The following is a 16393-nucleotide window of genomic DNA, read 5'->3' as shown; positions in this document are numbered from 1 at the left end:
AGCAGGCAGGAGGGAAGGAGGCGAATACCTCCAGCACCAGAGACTTGTAGAGGAAGAGTCAAACTTTGGGGACTCACCCGTGCACCAGAGGGCCAAGGCAGCAGGAGGCAAGAAGCCTGGGCGAGCTGGGCTCCTCCATGCCTGGCATAAGATGAGGTGCAGAGGCGAGAGGTGGGCAAGCAGAAGAGGCACTCAGCCTCTTTGCACAAGCTGCATGCAAAGAAACTCCCGCCGCCCCAAGCTTCGGGGCTGCCTCGTTAAAGGAGTGCGGAGGCCAGACTCGCAAATGAGAAAAAGCAAACTCAGGGTTTGTGGGTCGCATTTTGGGCTGTGGAAGAGGAATCGGCTCCATTCCTGGAGTTCTCTTGAGTTCCTGTGCTTTTGGTTTTGCTTTTTGCCAATCCGCCTCCCAAGACTGCTCCAGGTGCTCCGGCCTGAGGGCTGCTGGGGCTTCCTGCAGTTCGGCCCCATTATATCCTATGGGCCATTGAAGTCAATGGCGAAAACATAGGGTATATTCTGGGGGCTGGAGGGGAGGGAGTTTGAGGGAGAGGCTCTAGAATCACAGGGTAGCTGCTGGAGCCTCTGCCCAAGATACCTGCCATGTTTCAGGAACATTGAACCAGGGGGTCCAATTCTACGGGGCCCCAAACAGGTTGCCCCATCCCCTCCATTGTTCTCTATGGCGGGAAAAAAGTTTCTTTTTTCCCACCATAGAGAACAATGGAGGGAATAGGCCGTCAGCGCGTACGGTGGAAGAGCCACACTCAAGGGGCCAAAGAGCCGCATGTGGCTCCCGAGCTGCAGTTTGCCTACCACCGCCCCAGCTGGTCTTCCCATTAACCTCCACAGTGCCCTCCTGCATTGCCATCCCCAAGCGCCAGCCTGCTAGGCTCTCCTTGGCCCCAGACCCCACAGAGGGGAGGGGGCAGTGCAGAGGGAGTGGGGCTTGCTGGGGACTTGAGACCGACATCCTCTGCGCTTCCTTCTGCGAGGAGCAGCTGGAGGGACAGCACCGTAAAGTGGAAGAGTGTGCTCAAGGATGCCCAAGGCAGGCCAAGGGCACCAGCGCCCTGCAAAGCAGCTCCCGCCCTGGGCAGCAAACTCCTGGGATTCAAGCAAGGGGGGGAATCCCCTCCCCAGGACTTGGGTGTGTTCAGAAGCTGCCGGGTGGGGACCGAAATGGTCTCCCAGGCCTCTGCAAGGGCCAGGGAAACCAAGACAGCCAGGGATCTCTCTCCAGAGTACATAGAGGAGGATGGTGGCTTCTGGCCAAAGCAGCACCTTCTCAGCCTCTCCAGCCCCCAGCATCCACTCCGTACAGAAGAGCCCCAGCCAGCAGAGCCCTGCAGAGAAACTCTGTCTCTCCCTCACCCACCACCCAGAGATTCAGAAGGAGGGATAGCACCAGGCCACAGTGGCGTCTCTTCTCCTGCCTCCCGGTCAGGATAGGTGCAGGCAGGTGGGAGGCGCGTTCACCGGCGGTGGCCACAGAAGGGTCCATGTGGTGCAGATGCCCCACTCCACCCTTGGCTTCTCGGCACCAGCCCCCTATGGCCCAGCTTTTGATGCATCTGCGGTCCACAGTCCCTGCCGCCCCCGGCTTCTTCTTGAGCAAAAGTTCCCACTGGCCCCACCTCAGCAGCCCGTGACCTAATTCTCCAAGTGCATGGCTGGCCTCACCTGGGAGCCCCATGCTGCCACTAGCTTCAGCAGGGAGTCCTCCAGGCGACCTAGAGAGTCAGGGGGGCTGAGATGGATACATAGTCGTGGGGCCTTGCCAGGAAGTTGGGGAGGCTGGGCCCCAGGAGGCCCCACTGTAGCTACAGGCCTGAGTGGTTGTGGCTTTTTGGAATGGTGTCCCATAAGCAGTGATGAGGGCCCCTAATTTGCCCCAATTCTACAAGCAGTATAAGGCGAATATTTTCTAGTGGGCACTTAAGTATTAGATTGGAAGATTTTATTTTTGGATATAAGAGGAGATTGTTGACATTTTAGGCATCTGAAACTTAAAAAAAAAAGATTTTGTTGCTTTGTAAGCTGAACTGAGTTGGCATGTGTGGTGAGAGGCAGGTTAAAACTTTTAATCATTCTATAAAAGGATGAAATCCTTCATTTTCTTTCAACACCCTGTTTAAAGAGAAATTAATAGTGAATGCAGCAAGTGACTTGAAAGTAAGCACTTAGGCCACATGATCCTTTCTTGCTGTCTTGATCATTTGCTAAGGCCATTTTTCTGTATCTTCCAGTTGTATGAAATATTGTGGGCAGCCTACCTAACAGCAGGCTGAAACAGTTATTTCATAGGGTATTTGGAGCAGTACCTTAATTTCATCTTTGATACTGCTTTCAAGATGTTAACAGCAATATGCAAAAAATGTAAGAGACCTTGTCAGTATTAATGATTGTATAGGATAAAAATGTTTTTTAAAATCTGCACCTTGCATTGACATAATGATCCAGATAGGTGTATCATTACTACGACATTGCTCCAGGTTGCACAGTCTGTTTATTTTTAGTCCTGTTTACCTGTAGTTGTACAGTAGAGGGGAGACTATGGCTAGTTTAGCTGTTGTTGTTGTTGTTCAGTCACACAGTCGAGTCCGACTCTTCACGACTCCATGGACCAGATCACGCCAGGCCTTCCTGTCTTCCGCCGTCCTCTGAAGTTTGCTCAATTTCATGTTCGTTGCATCTATGACACTGTCTGACCATCTCATCCTTTGCCGTCCCCGTCTTCTTTGACCTTCAATCTTTCCCAGCATCAGGGTCTTCTCCAGTGAGTGCTCCCTTCTCATTTGGTGGCCAAAGTATTTGAGCTTCAGTTTCATTATCTGGCCTTCCAGGGAACAGTCAGGGTTGATTTCTTTGAGGATTGACTGATTTGATCTTCTTGCAGTCCAAGGGACTCTCAAGAGTCTTCTCCAGCACCATAGTTCAAAAGAATCTATTCTTCGGCGCTCGGCCTTCCTTATAGTCCAACTCTCGCAGCCATACATGACTACTGGGAATACCATTGCTTTGACCATGCGGACTTTTGTTGGCAGGGTGATGTCTCTACTTTTTATCATGCTGTTTAGGTTCACCATCGCTTTCCTCCCAAGGAGCAGGCGTCTTTTAATTTCATGGCTGCTGTCACAGTCTGCGGTGATCTGGGATCCCAGGAACGTGAAGTCTGTCACTACTTCCACGACTTCCCCTTCTATTTGCCAAGGAGTGATGGGGCCAGATGCCATGATCTTAGTTTTTTTGATGTTGAGCTTCAAGCCCACTTTTGCGCTCTCCTCTTTTACCCTGAGCAAGAGGCTCTTAAGATTCTCTTCACTTTCTGCCATTAGAGTGGTATCGTCTGCATATCTGAGGTTGTTGATATGTTATGTTGATATGTTAGCTGTTGGTTGTACACAAATTAGTGCACACTGGTGTCAGCAAGCTGCCAATGTTTTGTTTTATTCTTTCTGTGTGCGCTTGTTTGCTTTCACTTTCATATGTAGAACTGTTGAAGCGCATAATTGCTTAGCCTGCCGAAACGTCTATATCTCTCAAGGCCACAGGTGGTTGCCGCTGCTTGTTAGTTGCTGGAGGCTCTCACGAAGCACCGTGAGAAAGACATAACATATGCTGCCTAGAAGCGTTTGCTCCCAGGCCCCGATGGCGCGCGGGGGAACCCCCGCAATTGGGCCTCAGTAGTTTGAATATACTATAACATGCCATGCTCTTTGCTCACCCTTCATTCTGAACAGTGATTTTGTCCATGCACCTATAGCTTCAAATAAAGTAAAACCTTTCTACAAGTGTGTACTTCGTTGATGCTGTGGGAAGTCTGACAACTGGGCATAAACTTTCTGCATGTAGCAATGAGTAATCTGTACTCCAGGCATACTTCTGAACATATGATTCACTCTATTTTGTCTTTATTTTTTACTTGGAATGGTTATGAAAACTGACTGCATCCTTTCTGCATTGGTGCACATTTCTTCTGCCCAGTGGCATATGCATCTAGTTGACTAGATCCTATGACCCATCATGTGTAACAGATTGCCAATGCTTGTCAAAATCTGAACTGATTCGTTATTAATTGTCCATAGCCCAAAGAGAAGCTAATGACTCTGAGTAAGCCTTTTCCTAGGAAAGGTTTTCCCCACAGTGTTATTGAATCCTGCAGTACAGTAACCAAAACAAAGGAATTCTAATTTAACACTTGCCAGCCTTAATACCTGGTCTTGGTTTTAATCAGGCATGGTTGAATTTAATTATTACAGCTGGAAGTATCTGTTAATAAGAGCTGGTGTATGTAGTTCTTGTAAGATTTTTCTCAAATACTACTTTCCGTTCAAAATGTTCTTGCTATATTTTGTCTGATGCCTTCCACTTGCCTACTCTATAAAGACATTTCTTGAGATCAAGTTTTATTTTCTCATGAAAGTGCAGTGACCTCTGTACAAGGATCTCTGGTTACAGTTGATGGGAAAATCCTTTCCTGGAGAAGTGATGCCAGTAAAAATAGGTAGAATTGAACTAGATGGACCAGTACTCTGAGTAAAGCAGTTTCCTATGTTCAGACATACAGTGGGGCTTCCCAATGCTCAGGTGTGCATTTCCTCCATGTCTACCTTCCCCCAGGCTTATATGAATGCAAAAACTGTAACACAGCTGTACCAGGTAGTAAAACAGTGATGGGAGGCCCCAAAGCTGAGGACTTAGCTCTGCAGACCCAGACTGGCCAGTACTGGTCAGTCCCAATCATACATCTGTAATCAGCACTGTTTCCTTGCCTGATGGGGTTGTTAAAAGAATGGCTGAGAATGGTGTTAAATGATTTGAGCACTTAGGAAAAGTAATATATAAACAGAGTATTATGATCATGTACAAAAATAAATGTGCAGAACTTGAGATTGGTTTTAACACCATTTGCCTTTACTGTTTTACTACTTCTGTGAACTTAAAGAAAGTGGAAAATAGTTCTTAATTTCTCATGTCTTCATTATAGGTTTCTGCTTCAGTGTCTTGAGGACTTGGATGCCAATTTACGGAAGTTAAATTCACGTTTGTTTGTTATCCGAGGGCAGCCTGCAGATGTGTTTCCTAGGCTGTTTAAGGTGAGTTTTGGTGGGGCAAGAGGAGCAGTGGTGAATAAGAATGTATTTTGCAACCTGAGCTGTTTTACAGAACTTTTAACTTGTTTTCTCATACTGGAAGAGCTGCCCCATTCTTTAATCATTCTAGTTCCCTCTTCAGCATGATTAGAGCAGAAATGTGGTTGTCAAAGCACTCCAACTTTGCATCCAAAAGTACTAGATTCATTTGATTGTGGGATGGGATCTATTTCTTGCCAGTTATGTTTAACAGCAGCTTCTAGAGAGATGTACAATCTGCAGCTCCTCCAGCCTGCTCAAAACCTTTTATGACCAAAATCTTGGTTTGCATACATAGAAAGAATACTATATTGCATATACTCAAAAGCTGTTGGGTCCTCTATTATTTAACACAGTTGATATCTTTGTGGTTTAAAAAATCTTGGATAGTTTTTAGCAATGTATGTAATTTTTTGGATGCTTCATTTGAGAAATTGGATCCAGAAACAGACAAGACGAACCTTTTCTCAAACCTGAAATTCCCCAGATTTGCAGAAATATTTGAAATCTTAAAAAGGGGATTGAACCTCCCCCAGGTAATAGAAGCAGTACCTGTAGCTATAAGAAACAGTATTGCCAGCCTTCATGCCTTGGCTTGTGTCAGTAAAAGGCAGGGGTAGCGTGCAAAGCCCATTTCAAGGCTGCTTAGGTCTTTTGAGGAGGACTCATTAAGGGACTTGCAGCACCCACTGGGTGATGATACCACGTGACTTGCATTATTCACCCAGGACTGGCTGCTGTCACTCTTCAACAGCAGCTGACCCACAAAATCCTGTATGGTGTAATAGTTGAGATTTTGCCGCTCTGCTGTGGAAGCTGACTGGGTGACCTTGGGTCAGTTACATATTCGCAACCTAAAATACCTTGCAGGGTTGTTTGGAGGATAAAATGGAAGAGAGGAGAATGATGTAAGCTGCTTTGGGTTCACGTTGTGGAGAAAGGCAGGGCATAAATGAAATAAACAGAACAGCTAGAGATGGGCAGAGCTGATAAAAGGTAGGTTGATTGATGAATGGAAAGGAAGCAAGGAAATTGAGGATATGGGGTTTGCTAGGAGAAGGGAAAGAAGACATGTGGGGAAAGGGATACAGGGGAAAATGAGGTGCCCCCCTGCAGGTCCTTGTAGGTTGCTTGCTTGTTTTATCATATTGTACAGTAAAGCTAAGCAGAATTGAAACAGTTAAAGTAGAAGTATTTTTCTCTTGTCTCTGAGAACCATTAATCCTTTAAAAGCCTCGTCTCTCAAATTTTAGGAATGGAATATTACAAAACTTTCAATTGAATATGATTCTGAGCCATTTGGGAAGGAGAGAGATGCAGCAATTAAGAAGCTGGCTAGCGAAGCAGGAGTCGAAGTCATTGTACGAATTTCACATACTCTGTATGATCTAGACAAGTAAGTTACCACTTGCTAAATTTAAAGGAGAGAAGTTGTTGTTATACCCTATGTTACTGTTCAGAAATAACTGTGATCATGAATGAATGCATATATTTCAGATAGAACTTGGCAGAGCTCTTCTGAATACATCCCTCTTTATAGTTTCTGTGACAAGAAGAAATCCCAGCTTCATTTAAAAAAATTGCTTGGTTTGGAAATGTCTGTTGTCTTGTTGTAGACTCAGGCTTTCTTCCTTATATGACCAATATTTCTTACAGTCAGTCTTAAAAAATCCCATTAGGCTTCTTTCCCTAGTAAGGAATTCAGCTGTAGTACCTGAAGAAACAAGGTAATTTATGTTACAGAAGATAAATATATAATTGCATTAGAAAATATTGTATGTTTGAACAAGTGTGTTCTAACTAAATTTGGGCTTCTGTATACATAGGATTATAGAATTAAATGGAGGACAGCCACCTCTTACCTATAAACGATTCCAAACTCTAATCAGTCGAATGGAGCCACTGGAGATGCCTGTAGAAACGATCGCTGCAGAAGTCATGTCAAAGTGTACTACCCCTGTTTCTGATGACCATGATGAGAAGTATGGTGTTCCTTCACTGGAAGAATTAGGTATTCTCAGAGACTTCTTTCTAGTAGCCTCTGTATGTATCTCCATGGAAGTAGTAGTAGGAAATCAATGTGTTTTTCTTATCAAATACTAGCATAAAGGAACTGAATTGCAGGGAAGAGGGTATTGGTGATTTTAAAGAAGCCAAGTATTTCATTTACTACTGAAAGTAATCAATGTTGTAGTGAAAACATAAAGATCATGTATTAGATACTACTAACCACGGCCAGTTTTCTTTGCGTTCCCCTTCATTCAGTAGACCTTTTTGGTCCCCAAAAGCAGAAGATGCAGGACCCACAAGGATGGTGGGGGGGGGGTGCAGTTAGGAGAGCAAACTGTATGAAATCAGTGCAACAATAGTAGAATCAGGAATTGTGCCCACTTCTGCAGAGGCAAACTTCCAGTTAAGCAAGTTCCTTGGCTACGAGTGCAGCGTGTGGGAAGTGTGATGTACTTGCTGCTGCTATCTACTACTGCAGCAGCCTTGGGGTAGGCAGCATGACAGCAGGCATAGGATGGTGTTGCTTAGGGTGTGCAAGAAAAAAAATATTGGTATTTTTTGGCTTCGGGTATAACAGACCCCAAAAATATTGGTAAATACTGAATTTCCCAAGAACTGATACCAGTACAGTATTCAGAACTGGGAAATATTTGGTATTTCCAAAAGTATTTGGGTCTGTTATACCCACAGGGAGAGAAGGGAGAGCAAGAAGGCATGTTTAAATGCCTTCCCTTCCTTCCCCAACCCATTTCTACTGGTCGGTTTCACTCCCTGCCAGTCAGCTGTTAGGTTTAGGCCATTTAAACCTAACAGCTGAGTAGGGGAGGGGAATGAAACTGACCAATGGGAGTGGCTGGGCAGCTGGGGAAGGAAAGGAGAGAGAAGTCAACTTTAAATGCCTTCACTTTCCTTCCCCAGCCTCCCTGCTGCAGCGGGGGTGGGGTGGGGGCACCTGGGGAAGGAAAGAAACAGTGAGAAGGCATGTTTAAATGCTTTCCCCTCCAACCATTAAACTGGTCAGTTTCACTCCTGCTGTTAGGCTGAAATGTCTTCCAGCCATTTAACCCCTCTGTTTCTCTGCCCCCCGCTTCCAAGCAGGGGCAGTGAAAGGAAAGGGTGAAATGGCTCCCTGCCATTTCAGCCTGACAGGAGGCAGGCCCACTGCCCCACTGTTAGGCTGAAATGCTTGCCAGCCATTAAACTGGTCAGTTTTACTCCCTTCCACTTGGAAGTGGAGGGGAGTGAAACTGACCAGTTTAATGGCTGGAAGTAAAGGGGAAGGCATTTAAACCAAACAGCTGACTGGCTACTCTGCTTGTCAGCTGTTAGGTTTAAATGGCTGGCAGCTCGGTTTTGGTATAGCTTAATGAACCCAAATAAAAGCCAAATAAAATCTGCTTTTGGGGGGCTCAGCTATATCCAGAGTTGAATACAGATTTCATTTATTTTAGACTCTATTTGTATCTAATTCTAATTCACCCCCATATGCCATTAAAGGTTTTTGAATTTGATTTGATACCCAAAAAATACATTATCAGTATTTATTTGGCTTAGTTTATGCCAAATGCACACCCCTAGTGTTGCTGCTGTGGCTAGTCCTGAAGCTGAGTTGATTGGCCCATGGAAACAGGCAGCAGCTCTCAACTTCAGCGTGCATTCTTATTTTCTTCCCTAGCTGAGTCTACACATGCAGTGGAATGTGGTAGTAGAATGCTCAGGTAGACAGCACCATTTTGAAATGAAAGTGAAGGATGTTCATGTTCACTGCTCCTCTGTGTAACTGCCCCATCCCCCAGTTCCAGCTGTGGAATTGAGATTGACAGCCATTTTCCCACTGTGGTAGTTTTCTGTGTGCAGAAAGCTTTTTGCAAAGGGAAAAATTCAGAACTATATAACCCCCACACACACACACACTTTGAAGTGTAGTTCATTCTTCGGTCTCATGCTGCCACTGGTGCAGATGTCGATTAGGTCTCTCTCTCTCAGTTGTAGGCTTCAGACCTAAGACTGGAAGACAAGGCTGCAGGTAGTTACTCTCTGGGCTGCAGTTTGTCACTGGGTTGTTTGATGGAGTAGGAAGGGAATGGTACTCCCTCTAGGCAAATGGTAAACTGCACTCAGGTATAAACTATGCAAATGAAAAAATTATGTATATTTGTTCTGCATAAGTTTGTCTTTATTGGTCATGGGGAAGATCCCAGCCTTCGTGCTTGTGTGGTAAAGAATCATGAAATACAGCTGTATCCACCATTTGTACTCCTATGGTACAGAATAATGAAATACAGCTTTAAAATGAGCCTACTTTACTGAATCATATTTGTACTAGAACACACAGTGGTCATAAATGTATAAAATTAATATATATCCTTTCAGAGAATGTGGTGCCTTGTCAGTTCCACAGATATACAGTGTAGAGTGACTATTGTGCAGTAATCTATCATGTATGGGATGAGATATGCATTGCTGATATTTTTCAAAAGAGACTTTAGTGAGCAGCATGCTTTTCTGTGCCATCCATTCTTTTGACTGGTGATTTATCTGAAATTTATTTTGCAAGTGTAGCTGTTTGAAGAGACTCTGCCCACTAACATCATTGATTGTCTACTTGAAGTATGAAATTTGGTAGGCTTTGGATTAGGGTTTTAAATAAAATGAGTAGAGAAAGGGTCCTACATGTGCCCTTTGAATGTTCTCTTTTCATGGCGAGCTCTTAAAGGTAAGCGATTTTCAAGCATGCCAGTGAGCAACTTTGGGGAGTGCTATAATTCCCATGAACATGATTATTCAGTACTATATTGTTGATGTTACAGCAGTACTGAAACAGTAGTAATATGTTTTTGTACTCCAGGTTTTGATACAGATGGATTGCCTTCTGCTGTGTGGCCAGGTGGAGAAACAGAAGCTCTTACAAGATTAGAAAGACATTTAGAAAGAAAGGTATGTTGCTGATATACAAGCATATTTTAACATCTTGCTTTAGGAAGAATGTTTTGAACCTTTAGTGATTTTAATTGTAAGGGTTTATTTTATGTGTAGATGGTAACTAATGTCCTTACAGTGTATAGAACAAAATATTAGTCTTAAATCTTTGGACTCCAAACCACATGGGATTATGACATTTAGGGGTGAATGACCAAAGAGGCTTTTGCTAGCTGACAGAAATAAACATAATTTAGCTACTATTGAAATGTAAAACTACTGTGGATTTTTTGCTAATAAATTGGTACTAAATGGTTCTTGTGTAGCTATGTAGAGCTCACACTTGTCACAAAAAACCTTTGATACAGGAGAGTCAATGTTACCTGTTAGAATTCACAGGTAACATATGAAAACTGATGCTTTTTGGTTGCTGGTGATGGTATACATTCAACTGATCTCAGTGAAGTAAAAAATTAAGTAGAAACTTTTGACAGTGTTTTTGGTTTTCTCTTTAAGGCTTGGGTAGCAAACTTTGAAAGGCCACGAATGAATGCAAATTCTCTCCTTGCAAGTCCTACAGGCCTTAGTCCCTATCTACGGTTTGGCTGCTTGTCTTGCCGCCTCTTTTATTTCAAGTTAACAGACTTGTACAAAAAGGTATGAATGACCTTACTTTGACTGTTATACTTTTGTAGGACTAAAAACTCTGACACATCTTATTTAACTATCATGTGCTTGGATTCTCAGGTAAAGAAGAACAGCTCTCCTCCTCTATCTCTCTATGGCCAGCTATTGTGGCGTGAATTCTTCTACACAGCAGCCACTAATAATCCACGCTTTGACAAAATGGAAGGCAATCCCATATGTGTGCAGATTCCATGGGACAAGAATCCTGAGGCTTTGGCAAAATGGGCCGAAGGAAGGACAGGGTTTCCTTGGATAGATGCTATTATGACTCAGCTTCGTCAGGAAGGCTGGATCCACCATTTGGCCAGACATGCTGTGGCATGTTTCTTAACTCGGGGTGATCTGTGGATTAGTTGGGAAGAAGGAATGAAGGTACATTTTTCAATTGGTGACTTTCTGGTGTCACTATTTCAGATTTTGGGTTGATAGCTACATAGCCTTGAAACAACTTTTTTGTTATGCACCTTAGTTCTGCACAACAGCTTGTGGCTGTCTGTGGTAAAGATCTTACAGCACATGATCCTGTATGTTGTGGTATGATATAATGATTGGCCATCCTTTGAATAGATAGCCTTGTATTATGCATTGCTAAACCTGTAGAATAAAATTTTAGTCTCTTGTCACAACAGCCATAAACGTGACACATTTATTGTTATATAACTTCAGCAATTTTAGTTAAGTAGCAGCATCTAGTGGAGAGCTGATATGATTACATGTCACCCAGTCTTTTCTTGTATGAATTTTCCGTACGTAAATTTATGACTGAAAAGCATATCAGATGGAAAGCCAGTGTTGGTATAGAGGCTGGAGGTTCAGACTAGGATCTGGAACACCCATGGAAGCTTCCTGGTTGAACTTGGACTAGTCACACACTCTCAGCATAAGGTACTTCATAGGGTTATTGTGAGGATAAAATGGATGAGAAGAGAACAATGTGGAAGCCACTTCGAGTCCCCATTGGTGAGAAACACAGAGTGAATACATAAAGAATAGATAAGTGAGATGATACTGTGGGTGTTTTGATTCTGTGAAGCCTGTGAATTGGCTTTGGCCACAGCAGGGGGCCTGCCCTGATACCTTTGTCACTCATAGAATTGACTTCATATGTCCCTTGAACATCTATATTTTTATGTCAGCATGTACAAGGCCTGAAGGCATTTTGCTACATGTAATCCTCATATATACTTTGTTGCACTTGATCAGGATATTGCATATTAGTACTGTCAGTAGTACATAGCTTAATAGTAAGCATGGCTTCTTATGAATGCTTTGAAAAGTGAGCATCTTCTAAAAGTGGTTTATTGAAAATATCTGCATGTTCAGATTAATGTAATGTCTCTTCTTCCCCCCACCCCCCAGGTGTTTGAAGAACTTTTGCTGGATGCTGACTGGAGTGTAAACGCAGGCAGTTGGATGTGGCTGTCCTGTAGCTCCTTCTTCCAGCAGTTCTTCCACTGCTACTGTCCTGTGGGTTTCGGCAGAAGAACTGATCCTAATGGAGACTATATCAGGTTAAACATTTTTGTCGAATATCAGCCAAATTAAACACTGAGTTTATCAATCTGTACCATATAAGACTAATTTAAACGTGTTCTTTTTTTTCGGAAGGCGATATTTACCCGTTCTCCGAGGGTTTCCAGCAAAATACATATACGATCCTTGGAATGCCCCTGAGGGTGTTCAGAAGGCTGCAAAATGTATGATAGGAGTGAATTACCCTAAGCCAATGGTAAATCATGCAGAGGCGAGTCGCCTGAACATTGAAAGAATGAAACAAATCTATCAGCAACTGTCACGATACAGAGGATTGGGTATGTTTAATTTGGAAGTGTACTTTTTCCCATACAGGACTGCCTACTTGTAGCCATAGGACCTGGATACTATCAAAGTGTTGGTACTAATTTGTAGCAAACTAATTGGCTGTAGGTGAAAAGTAGGAAATAAGGGTTAATTCTTCTGGGCCTTTTGTTAACATTAACTTCTTCAGCGGCTTCTTTACTGCATGTCACTTACATTGTTGAAAGCAGTTCTAAAGGTCATTTATCAAGTAAAATTCTTTGTATGACAAGTCTCTACATTAGCTAGCTTACTTGCTTGTAGTGCCACATTCTCAGCAGCAGCACAGATTTGAGGTTGTTGCTCACTCCCTTCTGTGACTGGCCAACTCAAGAACCTCCTGTAGAGTGGTATGCAGAGCACTTCCATACACATCTTCTTATTCATCTGTAGGCTCTGGGTGAATTTTTTTCCCCAGGACAAGGATATGAGATGGTAAAGGAGGCACTGTGTGTTGCTTTTCCATATTTAAGTTAGCTGTCTTCACCGTGGATAAGGGATACTTCCACTGGTCTAGTTTAGATTGCCTACTTTGAAAGCCTGACATCTTTTTTTCTACAGAGAAAGAGTACCTGTCAATTTGCTGGGAAAATTTGCTATACTTCTACTGTAGGACTGACTTACAGTGCAATCCTGTGCACAGTTAATTCAGTCTAAGATCATTGAAATCAATGAGTTTAAACAGGAGTTATTCTGGCTAGGATTACACTATTAACTTTCCAGATATCAATGCTTGGTAATCCTTTAGCATTCTGTGTGCTATCCTATCCCTGTTCTACAATTATTGCTTTGTCTGCCTTTACGTCCAAGCCTAACCTTTGTATCAGTTTTGTATTTTGTAATAAACTTAGTGGGACACTTGAGTTAGGAATGGGTGAAGGCAGTAATCAGGAAGCTCGGCAGCTTGGTTTAATGCTGGTGCATGTCACAGCAACCAGATCTGTACCTTGCTCCAAAGGGTTCTGTTCTGTAGGCTCTTGCATATGACATCATCATAACAGCATAGTTGAACAAAGAACTTTTATCATTATCCTGTACATTCTCATTTATTATTTGTGGTATTTTTTTTTTTATTTTTACATTTTAAAGCACCAAGACTGAAAAGTAAATGTAAAGAAAGGTACAGTCAGCTTATTTTACCTAATCATAATGGGCTCATTTGTATTTTATCATGTTTTCAGAAATGCAAAGTTCTGTTTTAAAAGACATAATTCTGTGATCAGTAAGTAAAGAGAGAGACTTTCAATTACTGAAGGGAAAATCAATGGAAAGATGTATGTTAAACATCTTTAAACATAAATAAATAAACATAAGCATGTTTGTTCTCCACTGTGGTGTTAATGTACTTTGCGGGGTTTTTGTTGTTGTTGTTAGGCCTTCTTGCATCAGTGCCTTCTAATGGGAATGGAAATGGGAATGGTGGCCTAATGGGATATTCACCAGGGGAGAACCTCCCTGGTTGTACCAGTGCAAGTGGTAAGTTATCCCTGCCCTAGTAAATGTCAGAAAGAAAATGCAAAATAGCAGCATTTGCTGAAGAATATCACCAAATCTGTCTTACTGAGCTAGTGCGGTGGTGTTGTAGTAAACACTACTTGTAATGTTTTAGCATATAAAGGATTAAAACTTCCCTTCTACGGTATGAGTGTTCATAATGTAAGTCAATTTTTATAAGCTTAACTCTGACGTGTTTACAGAGAGAATATTTGTTACTGGTCTGTATTCAGGCAGTTTAGAGGACTTAAGAGCATCTAGGCTTTTTTGAGTAGTGATTTTCACTGATTCCTTGTTCTTGCTGCAGCCCACTGAGGCCCCCCTTTAGTTTTGGGGGGGGGGTGCGGAAATCCTGGGAAACAGCATAAAGTGCAAAGAGGCATCTTGTTCAGAATGTGTGGTAGTGAAACGCGCAGTCCAAATAAGATAAAGGGGGGAAACGCTCAAAACCCGGAGTGTTGACATCCATTTGCTGGAGTGCATAACTTCTACTCAGCACAGAATGAGATTTAAAAAAAAAAAAAAAGTCCACACGTGTCCTGATAGGTTTACTATACCATATAGAGTAGACTATTGTGACTTTAAGGTTATAAATACTTCAAAATTATGTTCTCTGCAAAATAGCATGTAAATGTTTAAATTTATTCTTACAGTTGTATACACTTATCTTTAAAGGATAAAAGGAGGATCTTTCTAGGTTACCATAAACCAAGGGAAGAGTATTTACAAATCATTTACAGGGGTAGAACTGGGATTACCTTCTCAGAGATTAGATTAAGCTTCAACATCTTCTGGTATACAGTTAGGACTTTACGCTCTGAAGAGGCTCTTATAGCTTAGTCTGTGTGCCTTCTAAATAATATCATGAGGCTAAAATTCATTAATCTCATTTTGGATGGGATCATAAATTATCTGCTATCCCTAATAGAATGAAGTTTATTTTGTGCATGCTAGTGCTTCCGCATTTTGGGGGATAGGAATACTAAGCAAATAAACTACCAAAATTTATTTATTTATTTATTTATTTTTATTTATACCCCGCCCTCCCTGCATGCGGAGGAATCTTTTACCTGGCAAGGAATCTTTTACCTGGCAAACTAAGTCTTCTTTCTAGAAACAAGCAAGTTGTCTGTTGACTTTCTCCTCTAGGATCTCAAATGGGAACAGGTGAAGGTCATACAGGGAATATTCAAACATGTGCCCTAGGAGAATCTCATACAGGAACAAGTGGAATTCAACAGCAAGGTAGGATGGTTAGAAGGCAAAATGTTGTGGACTTTCTGTTTTCAGACCATGAGTTTCTGTTTTAGCTTTAGTGATGCTTGGGAGTATTGAACACAGCCAATGAGAGCCTCCCTATCCTATTGCACTAGCTCTTGCTTTTCTGTAAGTGGGGATTCTTAAATATTGTCATAGTAACTCTCTTATGTCTAACAGATGTTTGTTCTGGCCAGTTCAATGATAACCAAATTAAAGCCAAGAATGTCATATGTGAGCATGTAAACTAAAAAAAAAGGAAAGATCAGTACCATAATTCCACACTTCTGTGTACATTTACGGTATTTTTCGGACCATAAGACGCACCTGACCATAAGACGCACAGAGTTTTTAGAGGAGGAAAACAGGAAAAAAAATATTCTGAACCCTGGGGCTGTCATTCCAGTTCCTGAACACTCCTGGCCCTGTCATTCCAGTTCCTGAACACTCCTGGCACACCCTGGGGCTGTCATTCCACTCCGTGGCCCTGTCATTCCAGTTCCTGAACACTCCTGCTCCACCCTGGGGCTGTTATTCCACTCTTGGCCCTGTCATTGCAGTTCCTGAACACTCCTGCTCCACACCGGGGCTGTCATTCCACTCCTGGCCCCGTCATTCCAGTTCCTAAACACTTCTAGCACACCCTGGGGCTGTCATTCCACTCCTGGCCCCGTCATTCCAGTTCCTAAACACTTCTAGCACACCCTGGGGCTGTCATTCCACTCCTGGCCCTGTCATTGCAGTTCCTGAACACTTCTGGCACACCCTGGGGCTGTCATTCCACTCCTGGCCCTGTCATTCCAGTTCCTGAACACTCCCTGCTCCACCCTGGGGCTGTCATTCCACTCCTGGCCCTGTCATTCCAGTTCCTGAACACTCCTGCTCCACCCCGGGGCTGTCATTCCACTCTCACCCTGGGGCTGTCATTCCGATCTTGGCCCTGTCATCCCAGTTCCTGAACACTCCTGGCACACCCTGGGGCTGTCATTCCACTCCGTGGCCCTGTCATACCAGTTCCTGAACAGTCCTGCTCCACCCTGGGGCTGTCATTCCAC

The 16393-nt window shown here is 43.1% G+C and overlaps 1 protein-coding gene across 3 annotated transcripts in view; it reads left to right on the top strand.

The window, feature by feature from the left end:
* CRY1 (cryptochrome circadian clock 1) overlaps nucleotides 1–16393 on the top strand; it is a 50383-nt gene that overhangs the window by 28852 nt on the left and 5138 nt on the right. For all 3 annotated transcript variants that reach the window (XM_015427589.1, XM_015427590.1, XM_015427588.1), the window contains exons 2-11: nucleotides 4991–5099; nucleotides 6389–6531; nucleotides 6962–7146; nucleotides 9994–10082; nucleotides 10581–10721; nucleotides 10812–11123; nucleotides 12111–12262; nucleotides 12360–12562; nucleotides 13962–14063; nucleotides 15231–15326. In XM_015427589.1, coding sequence (XP_015283075.1) covers nucleotides 4991–5099; nucleotides 6389–6531; nucleotides 6962–7146; nucleotides 9994–10082; nucleotides 10581–10721; nucleotides 10812–11123; nucleotides 12111–12262; nucleotides 12360–12562; nucleotides 13962–14063; nucleotides 15231–15326 — 1532 coding nt within the window. The remainder of the gene's footprint in view (nucleotides 1–4990; nucleotides 5100–6388; nucleotides 6532–6961; nucleotides 7147–9993; nucleotides 10083–10580; nucleotides 10722–10811; nucleotides 11124–12110; nucleotides 12263–12359; nucleotides 12563–13961; nucleotides 14064–15230; nucleotides 15327–16393) is intronic.

This window comes from Gekko japonicus, unplaced genomic scaffold (assembly GCF_001447785.1).
Source record: "Gekko japonicus isolate JY-2015 unplaced genomic scaffold, Gekko_japonicus_V1.1 scaffold28, whole genome shotgun sequence".
NCBI classification, from domain to species: domain Eukaryota; kingdom Metazoa; phylum Chordata; class Lepidosauria; order Squamata; family Gekkonidae; genus Gekko; species Gekko japonicus.
This window is presented reverse-complemented; position numbering and strand designations above follow the sequence as displayed.